Source organism: Pristis pectinata, chromosome 18, assembly GCF_009764475.1.
Source record: "Pristis pectinata isolate sPriPec2 chromosome 18, sPriPec2.1.pri, whole genome shotgun sequence".
Classification (NCBI taxonomy): Eukaryota; Metazoa; Chordata; class Chondrichthyes; order Rhinopristiformes; family Pristidae; genus Pristis; species Pristis pectinata.
The window spans coordinates 2714861-2742684 of record NC_067422.1 but is presented as its reverse complement, the minus strand read 5'-3'; the positions used below and the strand labels follow the sequence as shown (position 1 = coordinate 2742684).

The 27824-nt window shown below is 48.6% G+C and overlaps 1 protein-coding gene across 1 annotated transcript in view; it reads right to left on the bottom strand.

Moving 5' to 3' along the window:
* The window catches only part of stxbp4 (syntaxin binding protein 4), a 119639-nt gene that overhangs the window by 50758 nt on the left and 41057 nt on the right, over positions 1-27824 (bottom strand). The window contains exons 13-16 of the mRNA XM_052033315.1: positions 21942-22038; positions 12042-12166; positions 10192-10260; positions 4964-5029 (exon numbers count right to left, since the gene is read on the bottom strand). Coding sequence (XP_051889275.1) covers positions 4964-5029; positions 10192-10260; positions 12042-12166; positions 21942-22038 — 357 coding nt within the window. The remainder of the gene's footprint in view (positions 1-4963; positions 5030-10191; positions 10261-12041; positions 12167-21941; positions 22039-27824) is intronic.

Genomic DNA, 27824 nt, shown 5'->3' with positions numbered 1-27824 from the left:
CCAAAACATTGGCTGACCATTTCCAGTCCAGATGAAGGGTCTTGACTCAAAATGTGGACTGTCCATTTCCCTCCACAGATGCTGCCTGACCTGACGAGTTCCTCCAGCATTTTATTTTTTGCTCCAGATTCCAGTGTTTGCAGTCTCCTGTCTCTCCAGTACAATAGGTCCATTTGGCTGTACAAGTAGAGCTCCAATGATTCTCAAAAAAGCTCAACACCATCTGGGATAAATTAGCCCAATTGATTAGTACTCCATGCCCCACCCCAATCACTCCCTCCAGCTGTGGCACACAGTGCCTGCAGTGTACACCATCCACTGCAACTACTAACACAGGCCATTCCCAACGGCACCTCCCTAAACCACAGCTCTGTCAGCAGCAATGACAATGACGGCAGGTACACTGGTACACCCCCACCTGCAGATCCCCCTCCAAGTTGTACACCACTCTGACTGGAACTACGTTGTTGCTCCTTCAGGATCACTGGGTCTAAATCCTAGAACTGCCCCAAACCAAGAACATCGTGGCAGTACCTTCACCAGAAGGGCTGCAATGATTCAAGAAGGCAGCTTGGGATGAAAAATGAATAATGTCGTTCCACTGACACCCAAATCCCCAAAAATACGAATTTAAAAGATGACAGAAGATAATGATAGTGCACAGTCCAAAGTGGAAAGTGTGTAATATTTTCAGGATATAGAGGTAACGGTGGGCATGCCCAGTGTGTGGTAGCACATGGAGTACTGCATGGTGACTGGTGAGTTAGCTATTGGAGACACAAACTGCGGATGCTGGAGATCTGGAGCAACACACAGGAGCTGGAGGAACTCAGTGGGTCGGGCAGCATCTGTGGAGGGAAATGGACAGTCGACGTTTCGGGGTCGAGACCCTTCATCAGGACTGGAAAGAAAGGGGGAGATGGCCGGTATAAAAGGGTGGGGGGGGGGGAAGGTGGAGCAAGAGCTGGCGGGTGATAGGTGGATCCTGATGGGGGGGGCAAGTGGAATGATACAAGAAGCTGGGAGGCGATTGGTAGAAGTGACAACGGGCTGAAGAAGATGGAATCTGATAGGAGGGACGGTGGCCATGGAGTAAAGGGAAGGAGGTGGGGAGGGGAACGGGAGGGAGGAGTGTGTGGGTGATGGAGAGGGTGAGGGTGGGAAAGTGAAGGGTGATGGTACCAGTGGGACAAGGAAGGGACTGAGGGGAGTGGTTACTGGAAGTTAAGAACTTGATGTTGATGCCGTCAGGTTGGAGACGACCGAGGCGGAATGTGAGGTGCCGTTCCTCTAATCTGCATCTGACCTCCACTCGGCAGTGGAGGAGGCCGTGGACAGACGCGTCGGTGTGGCAATGGGAAGTGGAATTAAAATGGCTGGCCACCGGGAGATCCTGGCTGTCCGATTTAGCTGTTGCTTGGTTTACAGTGTGGTATGTAGGGTATTGTGTGGGCAAGTTCATTAATTATGGGATATGACATGGGGAGAGCAAGTTGATCACAAAATGACACACATGCTCGACCAGCGGTGCAGAACGCTGTCACCTCGACATTATGAAGGAAGTATAAGGGGAATGTCAGGGGGTAAGTTCTTTTACACAGAGAGTGGTGGGTGCGTGGAACACACTGCCGGCAGAGGTTGTGGGGGCAGATACATTAGGGACATTTAAGAGACTCTTAGATAGACACATGATTGATAGAGAAAAGGAGGGCTCAGTGGGAGGGAAGGATTAGATAGATCTTAGAGCAGGATAAGATGTCGGCACAACACTGTGGGCCAAAGGGCCTGTACTGTGCTGTACTGTTCTATGCTCTATGAAACTACAAAGCCCATTTCACAGAGTTTTACTTGGAATGACCAGGAAAGAAGCCAGCAAGCCTGGCAGAGAATGAGACCATGCCAGCATCTGCAGAGAGACAAAAACTTGGTCAGTGTTTCCAGTTGATGAGGAGCTGGGGAAAGTTAGAGATGTAATAGTTTTTAAAGTTCCAGTGAAAGGAGAAAGAGAACAAAAGGGAAGGTTGGCGATAGAGTAGTGGCTGGGAGAGATTGGATGACGTGAGAGGTGGTGCTGCTGCTTGGGAGAGGGTGGGTGAAGCTAAGTCTGCGCCCAATTACCCCTCCCATAGAAGGTGCATCTGGGGAGCTGTAAATATTGGCACTGGTTTATTATTGTCACATGTACCGAGATACGGTGAAAAGCTTTTGTCTGCATGCCATCCAGACAGATCATTCCATACACAAGTACATCGAGGTAGTAAAAAGAAAACAGAATGCAGAATAAAGTGTCACAGTTACAGAGAAAGTGCAGTGCAGGCAGACAAATAAGATGCAAAGGGCCATGACGAGGTAGATTGGGAGATCAAGAGTTCATCTTTAGAGGAGAATGAAATCTGAGATGCAAGGAGAAGGAAGCAAAGAAACAGGAATGCTGGAGGTGTGAGCTGCAGCTTTGGAACAGCTGGTGGTCCGAAACCGTTGAACTCATCATTATCCCAAAAGTTGCAACGTGCCAAGTGAGATGAGGTGCAGTTTCTTGAGCTCATGTGGAGCTTCACCAGAGCTCACGATGAGGTCAAAGGCAGAGTGTCCTGTTTCAGTCAGCAGTCAGATGTCCTGGTCACTTAAATTCCAGAAGGAAGGGTTACAGCACTCATGCCTTACATGGATCCTGAATGATCATTCGAATTCATTTAAAAAAATCGTTAAGTAGGAATTGGGCTTTTTGGACAGCAGGTCATTAAAATCTGAAGCATTACTTTACAATACAGAAGAAAAAATAATGAATATTTGTCACTGCTAATGGTTTCCCTTTGGAGTATTTGGTACAACCACTGTGCTCTGTTTATAACTCAGTCACTGAATCTGCATATGCTGTTTCAACATCAGGGTCGATCCAGTTTTAAAATGAGCGCTAAGATATGCTAAACGAGGACTTGAGGAGGATTGTAAGGAGGACTCCTGTCAAACAGAAGCACGGGTATAGACTAGAGCAACACACAATCTGCTGGAGGAACTCAGTGGGTCGAGCAGCATCTGCAAGGAAAAAGGAATCATCGACGCTTCAGGTCAAAACCCTGCAAAAAAAAGAATGGCATCCTTGTAAGAGACACAGTGAGAAGAGGTGTAGTCCAAATCGCTGTGGGGGTCAGTGGGTTTCTGGTAAATCTCAGTGGATAGTCTGTCCCCTGGAGATGGAGACAGAGAGATCTAGGAAAGGAAGAGAAGTATCAGATATGGTCCACGTGAGTTTGAGAGCAGGGTGGAAGTTGGTGGTGAAGGTGATAAAGTTGATGAGTTCTGCATGGGTGCAGGAAGCAGCACCAATGCAGCCATCAATGTAATGGACAAAGAGTTGGGGAGTGGTACTGGAGAAGATTTGGAACGGGGACTGTTCCATGCAGCCAACAAACAGACAGGCATAGCTGGGGCCCATACGGCTGCCCACGGCTACACCTTTGATTTGCAGAAAGTGGGAGGAGTCAAAAGAGAAGTTGTTGAGGGTAAGAACAAGTTCAGCCAGGCAGATAAGAGTGTTAGTGCAGGGGAACTGAGTGGATCTTCGTTGTAAGAAGCAGAGGGCTTTAGGACCTTCCTGAAGGGGGATGGAGGTGTAGGAAGACTGGTCATTGCTCCAGATTCCAGCATCTGCAGTCTCTTGTGTGTCCATGGATTAGTTGGGCAATACAGCCTGGTCTGCTGCAAGTAGACCCTGAGCAGCCCCGTCTCCAACCTACTCAGCCTGTTGAAGAGTCTTGCCTGCTTTAGGCTAACGTTCTAACAACAAGCTGCATTTACATAGCACCTATAATGGAGTAAAGCATCCCAAAGTGCTCCACAAGAATGATACGAAATTAAAACTGACATCAAGCCACAGCCTGGGCAAAACTGGTTCCAACAGGTGGGATTTAAAGAAGCAAAAAGAGAGACGTGGGGGGAGGTTTAGGGAGGGAATGCCAGAACTCAATATCCCAGCAGCTGTAGACAGAGCTGCCAATTGTGCAGTGATTAAATTGAACAACTAATGGCATCTTACATGGTTCGAACAGCTTGCCTTCTACCATCACCCAGCTGAGCGAGCTGTGGCAGCACATCTTCAAAACACTCTCTGCTGACACACTGGAGATGATCTGGCAGATCCATCCTTGGTATCTCATCCATACCCTACTGCTGAGAGATTATCACTATTTCAAGCATGGAGAGGGTCCATTGAAGCAACCCAAAAAAACATGCACAGCCAACACCTTGTCTCCACCAAATCTCCTTGCTTGGACCACCTTACATCACTTGGCTGCCTCTCCCACCATTCTAACAACACTGGCTCTGTCAAACCACACGCCTAGCAGCACCAAACTGCACTGACCCATCGCCTGCATTGTGCGATCCCACGGTGCAAAGCTCAGAAGGTGCACATCCAGTGATGCAGCTGGAGAACTGTAGAGGGATCTGGAGAATGTGCCGGTCCAGGAAGGGTGAAATTCAACGTGGGCAACAGCCAAAGCAGAAACTGGAAAATAAGAAACGCGTGGGTCTCTGGCTGAACAGCTCTTACAGTGAGGAAGGATGGGGATAATGTGGAGTGAGATACCGTGGCTCCCAGGCCTCACTCTTCTGCACACGCTTAAGCGGCTTTCACTCCATTGGAACAGACAGCAGTGAAAACAGACTGAAGCAAAGGAGGTCGGGGATGGGGCCAGGTTGGCGCAACAGCACAAATTCCCTGTCATTCAGTGACACCCACTGTACAGTGCCCAGGGTTGCTCAGTGGGCAGCAGGCCATTGTGTGCTGTGACCCCAGGCTGCCCACTGGGCAATACTGTCGCAGCTGCTGTCTATAACGTATGCTATGTGAGTGGGTGTGTGCGTGTGTATGTGGCACATGTGTGTGTATGTGGCACGCATGTGTGTGTGTATGTAGCGTGTGTTGTGTGTGAGAGTGAGTGAGCGCACGCACCCTCCTTACCTGTCTGACTTTCTGCAAATCCTCGCTCAGCTGCTTCCTGCTTTTCAGCGACTCTGCCAACTCATCCTGAGGAAAACACAGAACAGTGAAAGAGGTGGACACACCACTTTTATCTCCGCTTCCTTTTGGCAATTTCCCCGAGACAACTTTGCTAATCTCCTTGCAAAAAACCAACTGCTGGAGCAACTCAGCGGGCCAGGCAGCATCTGTGGAGGCAGAAGGATGGTCGTGGTTTCGAGCCGAGACCCTGCATCAGGGCAGAGAGTGCAGAGGGGCGATGGCTGGTATAGGGATGTGATGGGGAGGGGTGAGGCTGGTGAGGTGAAAGGTAAGGACCAAGCGAACTCTATCCCTCTTCTGTCTGGGGGTGAGGTCTTATGAGAGCAGAAGTGCGGGAAATGGAGGAGATGTGGGTGAGGGCTCCATCAACCACTGTGGGAGGGAAGGCTCTGTTTCCTGAAAAAGGAGGACATCTCAGATGTCCTGGAGTGGAAGACTTCACCTACAGAACAGATGAGGCAGAGACGGACTAACTGAAAGGCAGAGGGTAGGAGGAGGTGTAGTCTAGGCAGCTGTGGGAGTCGGGGGGTTGGTGAGGGGAGATCTGACGGACATGTACAAAATCAGGGCTGGGTCAGTTAGGACAAATAGAGGAATGCTCCCATTACCAGATGGTTCAAGAATCAAGGTGCACAAACTCAGGATTCTGGAGAACAGATACAAGGCAGATATGAAGAAAGCCCTTTTTGCAAAAAAGTGTTGGGATTTGGAACTCACTGCCTGGAGGAACAGTGGAAAGAGAATAAGTCAAAGCTTTCAAAAAATGAATTGGAGAAGCACCTGAGCGAGAATATGGGGGAAGGGCAGGGAATGGAACTTCTGGGACTTAACCATAGAGTCAGACAGCACGGAAACAGCCCTTTAGCCCACTGTGTCCACACCCACCAAGCACACACCTACACCAATCTCGTTCCTTCCCCTCACACCCCCATCAACTCACTCCTGATTGTCTCACACCCACCAACACCAAGGCCAGCTACCAACCAACTGGCATCACCTTGGGATGTGGGAAGAAATGGGAGCACCCGGGGAAATGGGAGCACCCATGTAGTCACAGGGAGAACACAACACAGCTCTCTGGAACGGTGAAGCAGCACTGGTAACCGCTGCACCACTCCACCAACATGTTGGTCTTAGCGAGAACAAAGGTGGACTCGGTGGACCCAGCAGCATCCTTCTGTGTGGTAACAGTTTTATGGTTCTAGGAGGGGGTGAGGCTGGCAGAGAGGAAGTGAGAGGGGGAGCAGGGAAGTGAGTGCAGGAGATAGTGAAAGTGTAAGGGGGAGAGAGGGAGAGGGAGAGGGAGAGGGGAGGGGGGAGAGGCGGAGGGGGAGAGAGGGGAGAGAGAGAGGGAGAGAGGGAGAGATCAGGCCAGGACAAGAACTGGGGTCATTTGCGACGTTCTGCACACGTGAATAGATTTCCAACACTCACTGTCTAGACTATTAAATGAAGCATGAGACTGGTGCCTGAGGAGCTGTTCACCAGCAAGTAGTAGATATGTTCAAGGGAAAAGGATACAGAAAATACAGAGTGGTTCAAGAAAAAGGAAATTAAGTAAAGCAGATCATTCCACTGCAGTCCAGGAAATGACTGAATATACCTTTCAGGTTTTTTCCCCTCAGTTTGCAAATATCTGCAGAGACTGAGGTGAGTGACCTGGATTGAATGTCTCTTCACCACGGACTGACACACCGTGTGGTCAGCAGCCTTGCCCAGGCACCACCATGTGGAAACGTGCACCGTGTTGGAGGTCAGGTGCCAGCTCACCCAACCTTCTGCTCCACCGCTGGACTCAGCACCGAGTCCAGGGTTGGACGGCAGTTGTCCTGAGCCCAGGGGTTGGAGGCACCCTATCCAGTGCCTCAGTTTTACTCCAGGCAGAGCTCGTGCATCCAGCTGGATAGGTATATATATGGCATGGTTAGTAAGTTTGCAGCTGACACCAAAATAGTTGGCAGAGTGGACAGTGAATAAGGTTGTCTAAGGTTACAACAAGATCTAGATCAATTGGGAAAGTGGGCAAAGGAATGGCAGTCGGAATTTAACTCAGACAAGTGTGAAGTGATGCATTTTGAGAAGTTAAACCAGGCCATGACTTACACAGTAAATGACCAGGGCCCTGGGGAGCGTTGTAGAATGGAGAGACCAAGGAGTATAGTTCCCTGAAAGTGGCAACACAGGTAGATAGGGTGGTGAAGAAGGCATGTGGCATGCTTGCCTTCATCGGTTGAGGTACTGAGTATAGAAGTTGGGAAGTCACATTGCAACTTTATAAAACTTAGGTTAGGCCACATTTGGAGCACTGTGTACAGTTCTGGTCTCCCCCTTACAGGAAGGATGTGGAGACTTTGGAGAGGGTGCAGAAGAGGTTCACCAGGATGTTGAGGATGTTGCTTTGGATTGAAGTGTATTACCTAGGACAGGTTGGACAAACTTGGGTTGTTTTCTCTGCAGCTTCGGAGGCTGAGGGGAGACCTGATAGAAGTTTACAAAATTATGAGAGGCGCAGGCAGTGTAGATAGACTGTCTTTTTCCCCAGGGTGGAAATGTCAAATATTAGAAGGCATAACTTTAAGGCGAGAGGGGGAAAGTTTAAAGGAGATGTGTGAGGCAAGTTTTTTTCCGTGCCTGGAACTTGCTGCCAATGGAAGTGGTAGAAGCAGATACGACAGCAACGTGTAAGGGGCACTTCGACAGGCGCGTGAAGAGGCAGGAAATGGAGGGGTATGGACCATGTGCGGGCGGACAGCATTAATTAGATTGGTATCATTGTCGGCACAGACATGGTGGGCTGAAGGGCCTGTTCCTGTACAGTACTGCTCTATGTTTTGTATCAAGAACCCCCCAGGGCTGGTTTGATGAGAATAACCTGGAGATCAAAGAGCTCACTATCAGCCAGTGTGAGGTTCCCAGACTGGAACTGCCACCAGTTCTCAAGGTAAAAGAAACAGTTCTACAGAAACCTGAAGGTGGAACTTCAGCAGGAAACCTGGGACCTAAAGAAGATGGTGGTTGGAAAGAGCCAGGGAGACTCAGCAACTCACTGACAGCCACGTCAGGTTCTTCAGTGCTGTCAATGCCAATAATGGTCCAATGAACCGAGGCCTCACCCCACCCAGAGCCAAGAATGGAGGTGAACTTGTCCAGGGCAGAGAGGTAGTCAATGCCCACTGAAGGAACTCTTTGGAGACCTCCTCAACCATGACTCTGTCCTTGACTCCATCCTACATCAGCCTGTTCAGTCCAGCCTGGACACCATTCCTGACCCTATCCCAAGGCAATATCCCAACCAAAAAATAACAAGGACTCAGGAACAGACCACATTCCTCCTGAAGGTCTGTAACTTGGCAGTGAGGAGCTTCGGTGCCAAGTGCACAATTTCATCGTCTACATCTGGGAAGAGGAGGGTGTACCCATGGACCTCAGAGATGATGGAACTGTGACTACTGAATAGCTAAGCATTTGTGCAATGGCTGGCTTCAAGACTAAGGATCAACTATGATCGTATTGAATGGTGCAGCAGGTTTGAGGGGTTGAATATGTCCAAGCACATATTCATAACAAACTAAGGAACCAGAGCAAGAGCAGGAACTTTCAGGCTGGGGGATACGCAGATGGTGTCAACTGGAATACACACCAACCTCAATTGGAAGGTGAATATCAGAGCAAGAGAGGACAATCTCTTCCCTTCCATGTGCACTTGCTCTCTGCTCCATTTTATACATTCTGGTTGAAGGGCACTGACCTGAAACATTAACTATTTCTCTCTCCACTGGTTGAAGGGCACTGGTTGAAGGGCACTGACCTGAAACATTAACTATTTCTCTCTCCACTGATCCTACCCGACCTGCTGAGTCTTTTCTAGCGTTTCCTGTTTGATTCCAGTTTTTGTGCATTCACAGAAATTTGGTCTTGCATTATCTTATACAAATAGGCACTCTGGAAGTCAGCACCAAGAACAGTCTTCAGCCAGGGCGGTGGAGTGGGAATTGGAATTGTGCAGGGCAGGAAACTCTCGTGTTGAAGGCCAGAGGTACACCAGGATGGGAGAGGAGCAAGGACGGTGTAGTGAGGAGCCACAATCAGGAAGTTGCAAAGTCACTGGAAGGGTTTATTAAAATGATTCCAGGGATGATGGACATGGAAAGATTGGAGAAGCTGGGCTTGTTTGTCCTACAGCAAAGAAGGTGACCTTATAGAGGTACATAAAATCATGAGGGGCATAGACAAGGTGAATAGCCACAGTCTTTTTCTCCGCTGTAGGGAAGTCAAAACTAGAGGGCATAGTTTTAAGGTGAGAGAGGGGAAAGATTAAAAAGGGACCCGAGGGGCAACTTCTTCCATACAGAGTATGATCTGTATATGAAATGAGCTACCAGAGGAAGTGGTAGAGGCAGGTACAGTTACAATGTTTAAAAGACATTTGGACGAGTACATGGATAGGAGAAGCTTACTGAGTCATAGAGTCATATAGCATACAAACCAAATTGTCTACCTGAGCTAGTCCCATTTCCCTGCGTTGGCCCATATCCCTCTAAACCTTTCCTATTCATGTACCTGTCCAAATGTCTGTTAAACGTTAGAGTGATATGGACCAGATGGGACAAGCTCAGTTAGGCAACTTGGTCAGAATGGATGAGTTGGGCTGAAGGGCCTGTGCTGTATAGCTCTATGACTCTACAGCAAAGAGCTTTAATTGTGATCAATATGTTGTTTTGAGAGAGTAAATATGGAGAAACAGTCTCCAGTAACAGGTGGGCCGGTGAGCAGAAAGCCCTGATTTAAGTGCTTGGCAAAAGAATTGATGTGGAGATGTGGATTATTTTCTCCTTCTTACACACAGCAAGTTGCAGTGATCCGGGACGTGCCGCCTGAAACGATGGCAAAAACAGACTCAACAGGAGCTTCCAGAAGGGAACTGGGAAATACTGAAAGGAGATGGGGGGGGGGGGGGCGGGGGGGGAAGAGGCAGGGAGCAGCACTCATTACTCACCTCAGAGAGCCAGAGCAGTGTGTGGTTAAGTTTTGATTCTATGAAATCCTTATTAAATAAAGATGGCGTTACTGAATGGATGAGAATTTGTAACAGGAACATTGAAATGCTGAAGATCCGGCTCTCCTCTAGGACACAGCAATCATATTCCAACCTGCGGTCACCCTCTCACCTTCACTTTCTTCAGTTCCTTTAATGCTTCATCCCTCCTCTTGGGTAACTCTTTCCAAGTCCTCAGCATCTACAACCGGATGGTGGAATCTGCAACATACAGATCGTGGTTCAGTCTTTGTAACCAGGAGCTTTACACAAGACTTTGTCATTTCATATTTTCATTCCCCCAAACCAACAAAATTGCAAAAGGTGGTAGAATGGGTGGGTAGACACGGCTTCCAGTTCCTGGAAATGCAGTGAACTGTGGACCAGCTTGATATTGTGCCTTTCGAAATGCCATGGGAGGGACCGGCAGAATCTCATCCAAACTTCCAGTGGCACAAGGGTGAGGAAGTCAGAAGGGTTAGCAGAGTCCGGAATGGAAGGGCCACTGGTAGGGCTATGCCCTATCTTGGGTTAAATGTCATTTGAGCAGAGTGTGATAGAGTTGTACAGCATGGAAACAGGCCCTTCAGCCCATCTTGTGCATGCTGACTGAGATGCCTATCTACGCTGATCTCAGTTTCCTGCATTTGGCCACATGCTTCCCACAGAGTGGTGACCAGAACTGCACACAATATTGCAAGTGTGGCCTAACTAATGTACAGCTGCAATATCATGCCCCAACTCTTGTACTCAGCACTCCTGCCTATGAAGGCAAGCAAGCCAAACGTCTTCTTCACGACCCTGTCCACCTGCGTCGCCACCTTCAGGGAACACGAACCTGCATCCCAAGGTCCCTCTGGATATCAATGCTTCTAAAGACCCTGTCATTTACTGTATAGGTCCATCCCAAAATACATTACCTCACACTTGTCTGGATTAAATTCCATCTGCCACCACTCTATGCAACTTTCCAGCTGATCAACGTCCCTCCGTACTCTTAGGCAACCAGCCTCGCTACCTACAACACCACCAATCCTCATGCCATCAGCAAACTTGCTCAGACCACAGACATTCTCATCCAAGTCATTTATATACATGACCAACGACAAAGGTCCCATCACTGATCTCTGTGGTACGCCACTGGTTATAGATTCCAGTCAGGACAACAACCCTCTGACACCACCCTCTGCCTCCAATCACTAATCCAATTTTGGATCCCGTTTGCCAAAACACTGTGGATCCCATGTGCCCAAACACTCTGGACCAGCCTACCATGCTGGACCTTGTCAAAAGCCTTGCTAAAGTACATGTATACAACATCTGCTCCTTGCCCTCATCAGTTTTCTTAGTAACTTTCTCAATAAAACTCAGGCAGGATTGCCCCTGCACAAAACCGTGCCGACTCCCCCTAATCAGTTGCTACCTTTCCAAGTGATCATAAATCTTGTCCCTAAGACTTTTTAAAGAGTGCAGTTAGCTAGCTGAGTGTCCATGGTCCAGGAACGCTCACAGAGCAGTGCAGAGTGAGCTTCAGTTCATTCTAGTAAATGAGGCACAGGCTGGAACCTGAGCAGGGTTTCAGGGCATCTTATACACACAACATACCCGTGGGTTAATTACAGGCCAGGATCCACTCGAAGACTGTGCAGAGGATCCAAGCGGGACTTGCTGATTGAGTTTATATACGGAACAGATACCAGTGATGGAGTTGCAGGCTTGAATCTAACCCAGGGATTCAATTCAGGGGTTTATATGGAGAATAACAGCTATCCCAGAGTGAATTAGGACCTGGAAAATAACTGCAGCATCCAGTGTCACTTAAATTCATATGGAAAAAGGGATTTTTCCTGATAGTGTGTGACTGCACAATGGAAGCCCACTCCAACCAGAGTTCGGATTTAGACACGGAGAGCAGACTGGTATGCTCTACACTGGAAGCTGGAATGAAATCAGGCTGGTCTGTGCTGCCAATACAAACCTCACCTGTGTGGAATGTGCTGTCTCAGAGAGACTGGCGACTGTGTTGGAAGCGAATGACCCTGCCGCCGGCCCCGAAGATGTTTCATCCAGCTGTAATCGGAACAAGTCTCTGGCTGCCTGGACAAAGTCTGTGGAGGAGGGAAATGGTTCCTTGAGAGCAGAAGTAGCAAACTGACTGGGCCAGATCACACCGGACAGTTAAGGCTGAGTTAATGGCGTGCACAAAGTAACCTACAAATCAGACTATCAGAGGTTCCCCATGAGGTGGGAGCCCCTGAACTTTTTGGTGGAGTTACTTCACACTAACGATATTCCACCCATCTCCCTAATTTTTAAGCTGCAGGGCTTTGGCCATTTGGTTCATTGAAGAAGGAAAGGGCTCATAACTAACCACGAGGTTAGTTTTCTCTGGAGCACTGGGGGCTGTGGGGGCAACCTGACTGAAGTATATAAAATTATGAGAGGCATAGTCAGGGTCTTTATCCCAGGGTGGAGATGTCAAACACTAGAGGACAGAGCTTTAAGGTGAGAGGCGGAAAGTTTAAAGGAGGCTTATGAAGCAAACTTTTCCCTTTACACAGAGAGTGGTGGGTGCCTGGAACGCGCTGCTGGGGGAGGTGGTGGATAAAAGATATGATAGCAACTTTTAAGAAGCATTTAGACAGGCACATGAACAGGCAGGGAATGGAGGGATACGGACCATGTCAGGCAGATGTGTAGCTTAAATTGGCACCCTGGTCGGCCCAGACATGATGGGCTGAGAGGCTGTACTGTTCTATGTTACAATAACCTCTCAGCTGTGGAGTTTCATTCCTGCAGGCAGAGAACTATCCCGAAACCGAGAGAAAATGTCACATTTTCAATTTTCTTTTTGTTTCTTCTCTCTCAATCTAACCTTAATTTCACCACCTTTTATTTTTCTTCCTGCATCCGATTAGATGGGATTAAGGAGCTAAGAGCTGGTCCTACTCTTCGCAGATGTCTGAGATACCCAGCTATCGTCACTGCATGTTATCAGCTTCTGCTTCCAGCAGGTCTCAAGACAAGCCTGGTTTCTGTAAAAGCTCCTCATAATTAACCCAGGAATAATAAACATATTTAACTCAAGAAGGCGGTGTCTTTCGCTAAGGACCCTCACCAGCCGGGACATGCCCTCTTCTCGTTACTACCATCGGGGAGGAGGTACAGGAGCCTGAAGACCCACACTCAATGTTTCAGGAACAGCTTCTTCCCCTCCGCCATCAGATTTCAGAAAGGTCCATGTTGTTATTCCTTTTTTTGCCCTATATACTTATTTTTGTAATTTTTATAGCAGATTTATGTCTTTGCACTGTACTGCTGCTGCAAAACAACACATTTCACAACATATGTCAGTGATAATAAACCTGATTCTGGACTTATTCTGATAAATCCACACTGCACTCACACTAAAGCCAATTGATCCTTTCTAAGGTGGTGCTCAGAACTGCTCAGTAGTCCAGGCGTGATCTAACCAAGGCTTTGCCTTAACTTTACCCTGGTCCAACCCTCCAGACATAGTGGCTGGAATTCCATCGTCCTTTTAGCTGATGGTAGTGTGGTGGCCCTGGTATCAGAGGCCTGGAGGAAACATTTGGAGAAACAAATTTAAGCTCTCCGGTTATTCAGCTAAATGTGGAATCGGAAATAAAAGGCTGGTATGACTGATGGTGGCCGTGAAACTACAGAATTGTCCCAAAATCCCACGTGGCTCAGTAATGTCCGTCAGGGCAGGGAATCTGCCATCCTCAACCCATGTGTGATTCTAGGCCGACCAATGAGATTTAACAGCCCTCTGAAATGGCTTCAGTGTGGAGTTGACAGCGTAGATTGGTCTTACAGTGACACCCACAACCTGGCAATAAATGATTAAAAACGGACATTTTAATGGATGATGTACAATGACCCCATTGAACGGTCCCCTAGTACAACAAGATGGACTCTTGACCTCACTATCTACCTCGTCATGGCCTTGCACCTTATTGTCTGCCTGCACTGCACTTTCTCTGTAGCTGTAACACTTTATTCTGCATTCTGTTATTGCCTTCCCTTGTACTACCTCAATGTACTGATGTAATGAAATGATCTGTATGATTGGCATGTAAAACTAAGCTTTTCACTGTACCTTGGTACATGTGGCAATGATAAACCAATTTATCCCAACCCTCAAGTTTCACTGCACATCCACTGTTTAGAAATTTTCTAGAGATGGGGTTGGTATTTAATTCCTTCTCTGCATTATTCAGTATTAATGGGTTGTTCAAAGTATCTTCTATCATAAGGAAAAGGTGCAAAATATCTGCTCAACTCCTCAGTCTCAGGGGAGCCAATGTTCACCTTTTACATAAACTTTATTTTCTGTTTGTGCATGAAACACAAAACGTTAGCATGCATGTGCAGCAATTAATTAAGAAGGTAAAAGACATATTGGCCTTTATTGTTAGGGGGTTGGAGTTTGACGGTAGAACATCACTGTATACAATTTTGGTTCCATTATACTGAAGACAGTACCAAAAAGATTCATTTGGCAAATTCCTGGGATTAGAGGGTTGTTCGGTCATGACTGACTAGTTTAGTTAGACCTGTATTCTTTGGAATTCAGAGGAATGAGGGGCTGATCTTCATGAAACACAGAAGGTCCTGAGGGGGCAAGGCAGAGATTCTGCAGCTGCTGGAATCTGGGGCAACACACACAAAATGCTGGAGGAACTCAGCAGGTCAGGCAGCGTCTGTGGAGGGAAATAAACAGTCGACATTTCGGGTCAAGACCCTTCATCAGGACTGGAAAGGAAGAGGGCAGAAGCCAGAATAGGAAGGTCAGGGGAGAGGGAGGAGCTCAGGCTGGCAGGTGATAGGTGAGTCCAGGTGAGGTGGTGGGGGGGGGGCAGGCAGGTGGGTGGGAGAGGGGGGATGAGAGGGAGTGATGCGAGAAGCTGGGAGGTGATAGGTAAAAGAGGCAAATGGCTGAAGAAGGAATCCTATAGGAGAGGACAGTAAGACCATGGAATAAAGGGAAGGGGGTGGGGAACCAGAGGGGGGTGATGGGCAGGTCGTGAGGGTGGGGAGGGGAAAGAGAAGGGCTGAGGGGGCCACAGGAATGAGGGAAAACAAGGAGGGAGGGCGAAGGGGGAGAAAGGGTGGGAAAAAGGGAAAACAGAGGGGAGGGGTTACCGGAAGTTAGAGAGATCGGTGTTGAGGCCGTCAGGTTGGAGACTCCCAAGGCGGAATATGAGGTGTTGTTCCTCCAAACTGCATCTGGCCTCAGCGTGGCAGTAGAGGAGGCCGTGGATGGAGGTCAGCGTGGGAGTGGGTAGAATTGAAGCAGGTGGTCACCAGGAGGTCCTGGCCGTTATGGGGGAGGGAGCGAAGGTGCTCGGCGAAGCGGTCACCCAATCTGCGTCGGGTCTCACTGATGTAGAGGAGGCCGCACCGGATGCAATAAGTAACACTCTCAGATTCACAGGTGAAGCGCTGCCTCATCTGGAAGGACTGTCTGGGACCCTGAATAGTGGTGAGGGAAGAGGTGTAGGGGCAGGTATGACACTTTGCACGTTTGTGCCGGGAGGGTGATTGGTGGGGAGGGATGAGTGGACAAGGAAGTCGCGGAGAGAGTGATTCCCGTGGAAAGTGGGGGAGATGTGCCTGGTGGTAGGATCCTGTTGGAGGTGGCAGAAGTTGCAGAGAATGATGTGTTGGATGTGAAGGCTTGTAGGGTGGTAGGTGAGGACAAGGGGAAACCTGTCCCTGTTATGTTGGGGGGGGGGGAGGGGGATGGGGTGAGGGCAGACGTGCGGGAAATGGAGGAGATGTGGATGAGGGCAGCATTGATGGTGGTGGTAGATGTCGAGATGCTTCCACTGGTGGGAGAGTATCAAACAAATCAACATCGTTACAAGATAAGGGGCCAATCAATTAAAGAAAGAGGTGTGTAGGGATTTCTTCTCTTAAAGGGTGGCACATCTGGAATTCTCTGTTCCAGAGAGCTGTCATGAGAAGTAACGGGGAGGTGGATATATTTTTGAAAGATTGAGGAATTGAGGATAATGGCACAGAGGAGGGGTTGAGACCTGAGACAGATCAGCCATGATCCTACTGAATGGTGGTGCAGGCTTGATGGGCCGAGTGGCCTATGCCTACCCCTATTGCCTTGTGTTCTTGTTCTAGCTTCTCAGCATTTAGAACATACACAGCTCTGTGTTTTTTGGTCCTCAGTGGATGACCCACATTTGAAGTCTACTGGGTATGGATCCATCCACTCTCACCATCACTGAGACCAGTGCTTACACCTCCACCTTTGCAATGGTAATGGGCTTTCTATCCCATCGAGTGACAACAAAGATCCTCAGGGAACATCAGCAGGGACACACTGCCAGTCCAAGTACCTCTCCCTACTCTCTACCTCCCACTTCTTAGCATGCCTAGGAATGAGCATCACCAATAGTCTGTCCTGGTCCAACCGCATAGACACCACGGCCAAGAAAGCTCACCAGTGCTTCTAATTTGCTCGGGAGGCTAAAGAAATTTGGCATGTCCTTGTTGACACTCACCAATTTTTATTGATGCACCACAGAAAGCATCCTATCTGGATGCATCATGGCTTGGTTCGGCAACTGCTCTGCCCGAGGCCGCAAGAAACTGCAGAGAGTTGTGGACACAGCCCAGCGCATCACTGAAACCAGCCTCCCCTCCATGGACTCTGTCTACACTTCTCGCTGGCTTGTTAAAGCAGTCAGCATAATCAAAGACCCCTCCCACCCCGGACATTCTCTCTTCTCCCCCCTCCCATGGGGCAGAAGATAGAAAAGCCTGAAAGCACGTACCACCAGGCACAAGGACAGCTTCTATCTCCCTGTTATAAGACTATTGAATGGTACCTCGTACAATAAGATGGAGTCTTGACCTCACAATATACCTCACTGCACCTTATTGTCTGCCTGCACTGCACTTTCTCTGTAACTGTAACACTTTATTCTGCATTCTGTTACTGCTTTCCCTTGCCCTACCTCGATGTGATGAAATGATCTGTATGGATAGTGTGCAAGGCCAAGTTTTTCACTGTACCTTGGTACATGTGACAATAATAAACCAATTTACCAAATCTGCCTAACATGAGCTTCAACTTTATCTAACTGTCCCACAGGGACTTTTATCAAAAGCCTCTGGAAATCCATGTAAACAGGACGGATAGACATTCCGTACACCACTGTAACCACCTCAGAAAAATGGTCAATCTTGTTCAGGCATGACTCCCCCCCCCCCATCTTTCCAAATGCAGCTGCAGCTGTATCCCGCCGCCAATCCCCAACCTTCCCGTCATCCTGACTCCTGACTGTTGATCTCTTGGCTTCCACCTTCCTTGGACAAAGCACCCAGCTGACAACAGTGGTGCTCTGGCGGTGGCCAGTTAACTCAGCACACGCCTGTACAACGTGAAGCAGGCTGGGCAGCATGCTTGGCACCTGGGCCAGCTATGAAAATGGGCAGGCTGTCCACACAAGAGTGAGTGCTGCTGACTGCTCCAACACTGGCGCAATTAACAAGTGCCAGTGCCAAACCCACACTCACTAAGTCAAAATTAACTAGGGCTGTAATTTGTAAATACAGACCACCAGCTTCAAGCTATTTCTAAGGCACAACTGCGCACTGGTACGATGTTAGCAGCATGTTTAACTTTTTTTAACGGGTTCATTTAAACACCCAAATCCTGCAAAAAAGTGTGAAGGAACTGGAAGTCTGCCAGTGGAGGGCTGGAAGCAGAAATGATAGTGGGGTTTAACAGGCTGTTGGACACATGAAAATGGAGGGATATGGATCATGTGCATGTAGAAGAGATTTAGTTTAATTTGGCATCATGTTTGGCACAGACATGGTGGGCTGAAGGGCCTGTTCCTGTGCTGTACTGTTCTGTGTTCTTTCTTCTAAATCTAGGCCTTCAGATACGTTAGAATGTCTGTGCAGGGAAACCTTCAGGGATATTCCAGACAAGGGAAATCAGGTCAGCTGGAGATGGGTGATAACTTTGAAAATCTCAATCTGCCGGCTGCTGGGTTTGATAGAGGATTGGTTGTCCAACTCCTCTCCTGTCAGGAGTCAAACTAGCCAGTTCAATATTATAAAGAGGTCAGCAGCTTCAGAACTGACCTCGTGTGCAGGGTTCACCTTTGCTGGCAGGGTTTGCTCAGTCTGGAGAAAGCCAGCAGCCGGAAGGAGCCTCTGGCAGCCACAGAGAGAGGGCAGGTGCATGCACAGTGCTGCTCCTGAGCTCACCCCACCAAGTTCCTTCTCTGTCACTGGAGTGCCATCATCCTCAGGCCAGAGATTGACTCTCTCCCCTAAGACTGGACATCCCCCTCCGGGATATGAAACCCTGCTGTGACACAGGAGAACAAACTTCCCAAAATCCATGCAGCCCACAGTCCCGCCAACCCAGTGGGATTCCTCTATTTCCTCCAGACATTCACCACTCAATGGAAAACCAGATCCGTGGGGCAAATCAGCCATGGGCTGTCGAGTTAAAATTCCATTGCTTGCTTTGGAACATAGACCAGGTTCCAAGACTCCTTCCTCCCAGAGCACAAGAGGTGGCTGTTGACTTCAATGCACCAGCTATCTGCAAGTGCCTTCCACTCCACTTTTACATTTTGTTTTCAATTATTCATCCCCTTCCATCATGGAGGAGTTCTTCATCCCATTCCACCAACCTCTCATGGGTAAATTTAAGATAAACCTCAAGAAAAATTGACCCAAGCATGATCTCTTCTCATGTTAAACATCTCCATTAGATCCACTCTAAACCTTCACATACTTGTGTTTACACAATAAAAATTTCCCAGGACACTTCACTGGAACAACATCATGGGAAGGTTGGCACTGAGATCACAGGGTGAGTGATTAGGATCTGGGTCAGAGGTGGGATTTAACAAATGCCTAACAGAAGAGCTGTGTAGGGAGGTAATTCCAGAGCTTTAGACCCAGGCAGCTGAAGGAGCAGCCACCAGTGTTGGAGCAATTGTGAAGGCCTGAATTAGTGAAACACAGAGGCTTGTAGGACTACAGATGGGTGCAGAGGGTCGAGGCTAGGGAAGTGTTTGGAAACGAGGAGGAGGATGTTAAACTGAAGTGCTAGCGGACTGGATTTATGATGTGACTGACTCCCAAAGAAAAATGAGGTGTCCCTTTCTAACTGTAGGAAGGATGTGGAAGGGTTAGAGAGGGTGCAGAGAAATTTACCAGGATGCTGCCTGGATTAGAGAACCTTTCCTCATAAGGTTGAGTGAGCTGGGGCTTTTCTCTTTGGAGCGATGCAGGATGAGAGGCGACTTGATAGAGGTGTACAAGATTATGAGAGGTATCGACAGAGTGGACAGCCAGCACCTTTCCCCAGGGTGGCAATGGCCAATAACAGAGGACATCACTAAGGTGAGTGGAAGAAAGTTTAGGGGAGATGTCTGAGGTAGGTTGGTGGGTGCCTGGAACTCACTGCCGGGGGTGGTGGTGGGGGCTGATACAATAAGAGACTCTTAGATAGGCACATGGATGTCAGAAAAATGGAGGGTTATGGGCTGTGTAAGAGGGAAGGGTTAGATTGATTGTGGAGTGGGTTTATATTGGTCAGCACAACATCATGGGCCGAAGGGCCTGTACTGTGCTGTACCATTCTACGTTCTAACTTGAGGTTCATTCGTCACTAGATCAGGACTGAAACAACTGCAGAAGGCAAGTGTGGAGGCATCCTGGGTGACTGTTCATCCTTTTCTAGTCACTGTGGGAACTTCCTATCCCCTCTCTGTCCCTGCCAGCCCTCAGCCAAGGCTGCACACACACTATCACAGCCTCCTCAGCACCTACACGGAGCCACGCTATTTCACTGCAACACAATCAATCACAGCAAGTAGGCTACTGAGGCAAGGCTGGAGGTGGGGGCAGCTGCTTACCACTGTGCAGAGAGAAAATCATTCATTTTCAATCTATACAGCTCAGCAAAGGAAGTGGGAGCCTGAGAAACGGAGCCACAGAAAGTCAGGAGAAAATACCAGTGATGAGTGGCATTAGTGGGATGGAGAGTACTGAGTCGTACAGAAACCAGCATGTCTATACTGACCACTGGGTACCTGTCTGTGCTAATCCCACTTACCAGCACTCTAGAATATACAAAGTGGATGAGGCTCCACAGCCCTCTTAGATTGAGAATTCCAAAGACCCACCATTTTCTGGGTAAAGAACTTTGTTCTCACCTGAATGGCTGACTCCTTCTTCCGAGACTCTGACCCCTGGTTCTACACTTGCTTGCCGGGAGCACCACTGGTACTGAAGTTCAATGAAATCATGTCTCATTCTTCTCCAGCTGGGAGAATAGGTGTAGTCTACTTAATCTATCCTTGTACAACAAACCTGTCATTGCAGGAATTAATCTTATGGGTTGCTCTCCAGGCATAGACCGGATGGGCAGAATGGTCTATATCCAAATTAAGGGAAGATCAAAGTGAGCTATTCAAAATTATGACAGGGTTTATGAATGAGGGGTGTGCTCATGAGTGGCTGTGGGAACGAGGATCTTTAGTTAAGAGGAGAGACTGGAGCAGTTGAGGTTGTCAGAGCAGAGCAAGTTAAAGGGCAGACTTGAAAGGGCTTTCAGAGACACGAGAGACTGGAGATGCTGGAATCTGGAGCAACACACAAGATGCTGGAGGAACTCAGCAGGTCAGGCATGGACAGTCGACGTTTCGGGACAAGAGCCTTCATCTGGACAGTCCTGACTCACTGAGTTCCTCCAGCATCCTGTGTGTTGAAAGGACTTTTCAAATCATTTGTTCACAGGGAATGAGCACTCCAGACAATGCCAACGTTTATTGACCATCCCTAGTTACCCAGGACAGGAGAGGTGGTTACGAATCAACCGCAGGAGTCTTGCACAGGCCAAACGTGATAAGAGCTAAAACTTATAATGGTTCAAAATTATAAAGGTTTAGACTGAATATGTAAAGAAACTCCACTGACCATTTAATGTTAATTAGAAGAACCAGAGGGGGATAAGAACTGTTTCTGGCATAATGAGTTGTTGGGATCTGGAGTACATTGCCTGAAAGGGTGTTGGAAGCAGATTCAATTACAATCTTTGGAAGAAACCTTGAGAAGTACACAACTATTAGAAATCAGAGATACTGGGAAAGAGCAGCGAGCTAGCAGAGTCACAATGGGCTGGACAGCCTCCTCCTATGAAAATCTACCTGTAAAAAAAGTCCTGGAACTGGAGAAATGAAGGTGTATAGTGCCTTCTGTCTTACAAAGATCTGTTAGGCGGAGCAGAGACTGATAGAGGGCACCATTGTACACCTAACCTTGCAGAGCAATGTCAGTTCCTTCAAACATGCCTACTGACATGGTGTTGTTGGTAGGTGTCTCAGGTACCTCCCATCCCAGCTGCCAACTGGGAAATTCCTTGTTCGTTTCAGTGAGTGAGTATTTCCATAAAGATTACTTTTGGTGAGGGTTAGTGGTGCACCAAGGGTCCCCAACCCCTGAGCCAATGGCTGGCAGCAGTTACCACCAACCTCTGCGATCACCAAGCACCTCTCATCTTAATCCTGCCACCACTGACTCCAGAGGTTTTGCTTATCTGGGTCCCAATGTCTTGGTTTCCTTCCCCTTATATCTGACCCAGCTTTTGGCCACATATCCCAACATTCCCTCAGTTTCCAGGGTCCATTCATAATCACTCGGGAAGCTCCTTTGGCCATTTTTACTATGTTTAAGGAACGATATAACAGAAGTTATTGCTCTTGGTTATGGACTGAGCACGAGGTGAAGGGGAAGTGCAAGGAGGAGGAGAAGGGGAGTCCAAGGAGGAGAGAGTCGAGCAAAGACATGGTGGAGAGTAGCACTGACCCCCATAGGCTACCGTTCCCTTGGAGTCCACCTGAAGTTGACGCCGTAGGGTCTGCTGTTGCTGTTCTGTTGGTTCAATCCCAAGATAGCCCAGTGCCTGGAAAGGAAAGGTGGAACAGGTCAGATCCCAAGCTCAGAAGAATGCAAACTTAACAAGGCTCAAGATACCTGGCAACCGATTCCACTTCCCGGCTCCCCCCCCCCCCCCCCCCCCCCCCTCACGCAGCATGGGTGGGACGTCCCATAGCTTAATGTCCTTTTTGGGCTCCAGATCCGTGAGCAATGGCTCACAACTTGCTATCAATTCCCACCTCACGAAACAACTCCTCTATCTCTCCATCCCTATTTGAGTTATGGGGTGGGGTAAATAGGACAGAGATCCAGCAGGAGATGGGTAGGAAAAGGGTTGATATTCTGACAGGCTCTTTGGGGGAAAAAAAATTCTCTGCTGCCAACTCAGTGGGCTGCATTGTATTGGAAGCACGGAGACACAAGAGACTGAAGATAACTTGCTCCCCCTTCCCTTCCTCCATCCTTCTGATCTACCCGGGTCCTCTTATATACCAAACCCTATGCGCACCTCCACCCCCCCCGCCCCCAAGTTTCTTTCTCCTCCCCTAGCTAGTCCATCTGCCCATCGCCCACACACTCCTCCCACTGGGTCCCCTCCCCTCAGTTCCCATCTGCCCTCCCCACCTCCCTCACTTGATTCCATGCTCCACCCTCCTGTCCTATCAGATTCCAACATCTGTAGCCTCCACCCATCATCTCTCAGCCTCTGTCACTGCTTCCACCCTTCCCTCCCCCACCTGACTCCCATCTACCCATCACCCCTCCTCACCCGGATCTACCCATCACCTGCCAGCTCTTGCTCTACCCCTACCCCTCACCTCTTTATACTGGCTACCTTCTCTCTATCCTTCAGTCCAGATGAAGCATCTCGACCCGAAACGTCGACTGTGCACTTCCCTCCACAGATGCTGCCTGACCCACTGAGTTCCTCCAGCCGTGTGTTGTTTTTGCTCTTGCATTGGAAGCAGCCTGCTTGCCCACACTCTCCACACCTGCCCTCAGATGCGAAAGTGTGGGCCCAATTCTCCTGGAGCTTCTGATTTTGGAGTCTGTCGGAGAGGGAGCAAGGTTTCAGTGGTGACTGGCGTACCACTGAGACCCCATCCCTGAATCTGACAATGGGGCCTCACCTCCCATTGTTCTGTGAGGCTTGGTCAACGTGTTACACAACTCTGATGTACAAGACGACTTGCAATGAACAGGGTGTGGTGGGTACAGCTCCAAAGAAAATGCTCCTCTTTCTGGGAGAAAGAACCAGGAGGCTAGTGAGGCCAGCTCAGGCTGAAAATACAACCCAGTTCAGCGTGACCCAAGTGACACACACAGTCGGGTCTCCTATCCGACTCTGGACAGGTACGTGGACAGGAAAGATTGAGGGATATGGGCCAAAGGTGGGCAAATGGGACCAGCTTAGATGGGCATCTTGGTCAGCATGGACCAGTGGGGCCGAAGGGCCTGTTTCCCTGCTGTATAACTGCTTGGGTAGCAAGGCTACAGAGGTCCGCATGGCTTGTTGAGCCTGCTCCTTAATTCAGGAATATCATGGCCGACCCAATCACGGGCTCAACAGCCGAATACCCATAGCTCCCCACCAGTGCTGTCTCCCTACCCTGGGGTCTGCTTCATCCACACTGGCACCCAAGGGAAGGGTATTGGACAGTTGCTGAAGTTTAAGAACCACCAATGAGCAGGTGGGTGACGTTTAGCTTCCTGGTGGTGTGTGGGTTGGTGATCTCGAGGAGGTGATCTTCAGACCCTGATGGTGCGAAGGCTGATGATCTTGAGTGGGTGGTCTCTAGACTGCTGGCGGTGTGTGGGTTACTGATCTTTGGTGGGCGGTGTTTAGACCTCTGGTGGTGGAAGGGTTGTTGATCTTGGGTGGGTGGTCTTTTGGTAGGTGGTCTCCAGATGCCTATTAGGGTTAGTTCTGAGAGGGTTCTGTTGGTGCTCTTTGGGTGAGTGGGCTCTTGGCTCCTCAGGGTTCACCACTAGGTAGGGCTGTATCCTTCAGGTGGAAGGAGGGCAGATTCTCCTGTGCAGGAATAGCATTCAGTAGAAGTCCATTCACCCCTCCAGGCTGGTTAAAATCAAACAGCAATGAGAGGAAAAGAAATTCAAGGAGAAGGGAGAATATTGGGGCTCTCCGGCCTGGTCACAGCAGGGAATGGCACGGGTTATTTCAGGATTAATAAACTACACAGCTGACTAAAGGCAGAGGCAATATCAAGTAACACCCTTGCCCTTTCTCATTCTCAGGATTCCTGGATGGTGTGAACTGTGAGTGAGGAGCACTCCCAATACCAAAAGAACTAAAGGAGAATTTACCGTTTTTAACGATAAGATAATTGCTTGGCCACGTAAACGGAATGCAATTACTACTCATTAGCTAAAGTTGAGAAGCTCATCCTGCCTGGTAAATGTTACTGTAACCTCAGATGCAGAGTCAGGTGCATTACACGTTCGCACCAAGACATATGTTGCTAAGGATTGAATTTCTCTGCTGCCCAGCACTACAATCCAATGATATTTGCACCTTGTATTTATAAACCAGCACATCTCCCATGGTAACGTTCATGGGTGATAATAATTCATCTGTCAACTTCCCTTGTGCTCTCTTCGAGGGATTTGGGCCAAACGCAAATGGGACTAGCTCAGTGGGGAACTTGGTCAGAATGGATGAGTTGAGCCGAAAGGCATGTTTTCTGTGCTGTAGGACTAACATCTGGTACACCATTCTCTGTAGGTCCAGCTGTTTCAGCATCTCTCTATCTACTCTCTGCATCTTCCATTGCCTTGGCACACCTTCCTACAGGTGTGTTACAGCTGTTCGGGTTTACAGAACTCACCCTTACAGAACTCACTGCCCAATAACTGGAGATATGGAATAAGTTTTGCTCTTATGGAATTTGTGTGGGAAAAAAAAGTATATAATTTATTATTTTTCAGCTTGCGTTTCTTGACACATGCACGGATGAGGTGGCTTTGCGTTACGGAAAGTCACGGTAGGACCGTTTTCTAGGAATGCAACCCTCCCCTAAGGCAGGGGTCACCCGTAATCCTACAGTCACATGGCAGCCCAAGATGTTGTCTAATTCTAAAATTGATCTTTTTTTCCCAGGGCACTATGAGTATTTATGGTTTGTCCATCGAGTGTGAGGGGAAGGAGCCCATTCAACAATGAAGTTCAACAAAAACAAGCTGCTGGAGGGACTCAGTGGCTCCCCCGCCAGTTTGTTTCGTACTCCAGATTCCAGCATCCGTGGTCTCCTGATTCTCCACTTTACTACTCCATTGCAAAGTCCCTTCAAGGCATGCCAACTTTGCAGGCTTTCCTGTGTCAGGAGTTCTGCGAGACCCTTTCTCACTGCTCCTCCTCCGATTTCACCTGCTCTTTGACCACATTAGAACATAGAACACTACAGCACAGTGCAGGCCCTTCGGCCCATAATGTCGTACCGACGTTTTATCCTGCTCTAAGATCTACCTAACCCTTCCCTCCCACATAGCCCTCCATTTCTCTATCATTCATATGGCTACCTAAGAGTCTCTTAAATGTCCCTGATGTATCTGCCCCCACAACTGCTGCTGGCAGTGCGTTCCACGCACCCACCATTCTCTGTGTAAAAAAAAACTTACCCCTGACATCCCCCTTATACCTTCCTCCAATCACCTTAAAATTATGTCCCCTCCTGTTAGCCATTTTCGCCCTGGGAAAAAGTCTCTGACTGTCCACTCGATCTATGCCTCTTATCATCTTGTACACCTCTATCAAATCACCTCTCATCCTCCTTCTCTCCAAAGAGAAAAGCCCCAGCTCGCTCAACCTATCCTCATAAGACATGCTCTCCAATCCAGGCAGCATCCTGGTAAATCTCTTCTGCACCCTCTCTAAAGCTTCCACATCCTTCCTATAATGAGGCGACCAGAACTGAACACAATACCCCAAGTGTGGTCTAACCAGAGTTTTATAGAGCTGCAACATTACCTCATGGCTCTTGAACTCAATACCCCGACTAATGAAGGCCAACACACCATATGCCTTCTTAACCACTCTATCAACCTGCGCGGCAACCTTGAGGGATCTATCGACGTGGACCCCAAGATCCCTCTGTTCTTCCACACTGCTAAGAGTCCTGCCATTAACCTTGTAATCTGCCTTCAAATTTGATCTCCTGAAGTGTATCACTTCACACTTTTCCAGGTTGAACTCCATCTGCCACTTCTCAGCCCAGCTCGGCATCCTATCAATGTCCTGTTATAACCTACAGCAACCTTCTACACTATCCACAACACCACCAACCTTCATGTCATCTGCAAACTTACTAACCCACCCTTCCACATCCTCATCCAAGTCATTTATAAAAATCACAAAGAGCAGGGGTCCCAGAACAGATCCCTGTGGAACACCACTGGTCACCGACCTCCAGGCAGAATACGCTCCATCTACCACCACCCTCTGTCTTCTATGGGTGAGCCAATTCTGAATCTACACAGCCAAGTTTCCCTGGATCCCATGCCTCCTGACTTTCTGAATGAGCCTTCCATGAGGAACCTTATCAAACGCCTTTCTAAAATCCATGTACACCATACCCACTGCTCGACCTTCATCAATGTGCTTTGTCACATTCTCAAAGAATTCAATCAGGCTCATGAGGCACGACCTGCCCTTCACAAAGCCATGCTGACTGTCCCTAATCAGACTATGCTTCTCCAAATGCCCATATATCCTGCCTCTAAGAATCTTCTCCAGTAATTTGCCCACCACTGAAGTAAGACTCACTGGCCTGTAATTCCCAGGGTTGTCCCTACTCCCTTCCTTGAACAAAGGAACAACATTTGCCACCCTCCAATCATCTGGCACAACTCCTGTGGCCAGTGAGGATGCAAAGATCATCGCCAAAGGTGCAGCAATCTCTTCCCTTGCTTCCCGTAATAACCTTGGACATATCCCATCCGGCCCCGGTGACTTATCTATCCTAATGTTTTTCAAAAGTTCCAGCACATCCTCTGTCCTCACGTTGACGTGCTCTAGTGTATCAGCCTGTTGTACGCCATCCTCACAAACATCAAGGTCTCTCTCACTGGTGGATACTGAAGCAAAGTATTCATTAAGGACCTCCCCTACCTCTTCCGACTCCAGGCACATGTTTCTTCTTTTATCCCTGATCGGTCCTACCCTCACTCTAGTCATCCTCCTATTCTTCACATACATGTAGAACGCCTTGGGGTTTTCCTTGATCCTACTCACCATGGCCTTTTCATGCTCTTCTAGCTCTCCTGAGTCCATTCTTAAGCTCCCTCCTGGCTACCTTGTAGCTCTCCAGAGCCCTGTTTGATCCTTCCTTCCAAACCTCAGGTAAACTTCTTTCTTCCTCTTGACAAGGTATTCTATGTCTCTTGTCAACCACGGTTCCTTCACTCTGCCATCCTTACCCTGCCTCAATGGGACAAACCTATCCAGAACCCCATGCAGTACTCACCAAACAACCTCCACTTTTCCACTGTGCACTTCCCCAAGAACCTCTGTTCCCAATTTACGCTCCCAAGTTCCTGCCTGATAGCATCATAATTCCCCCTCCCCCACTTAAATACTTTCCCATATCGTCTGCTCCTATCCCTCTCCAAGGCTGTGGTAAAGGTCAAGGAGTTATGGTCACTGTCTCCATTCTTACTAGGACTCGCGACAACAGCCACATATCCTTCCTCAGTGCTGGTCTTCGCCACCATATTGTCCCACGTGGCTCCCAGCTCAGTTTCCAGGACTCCCAGTTCGACCCCAGCCAGGACCTCAGCTGTGTACGTGTTCAATGC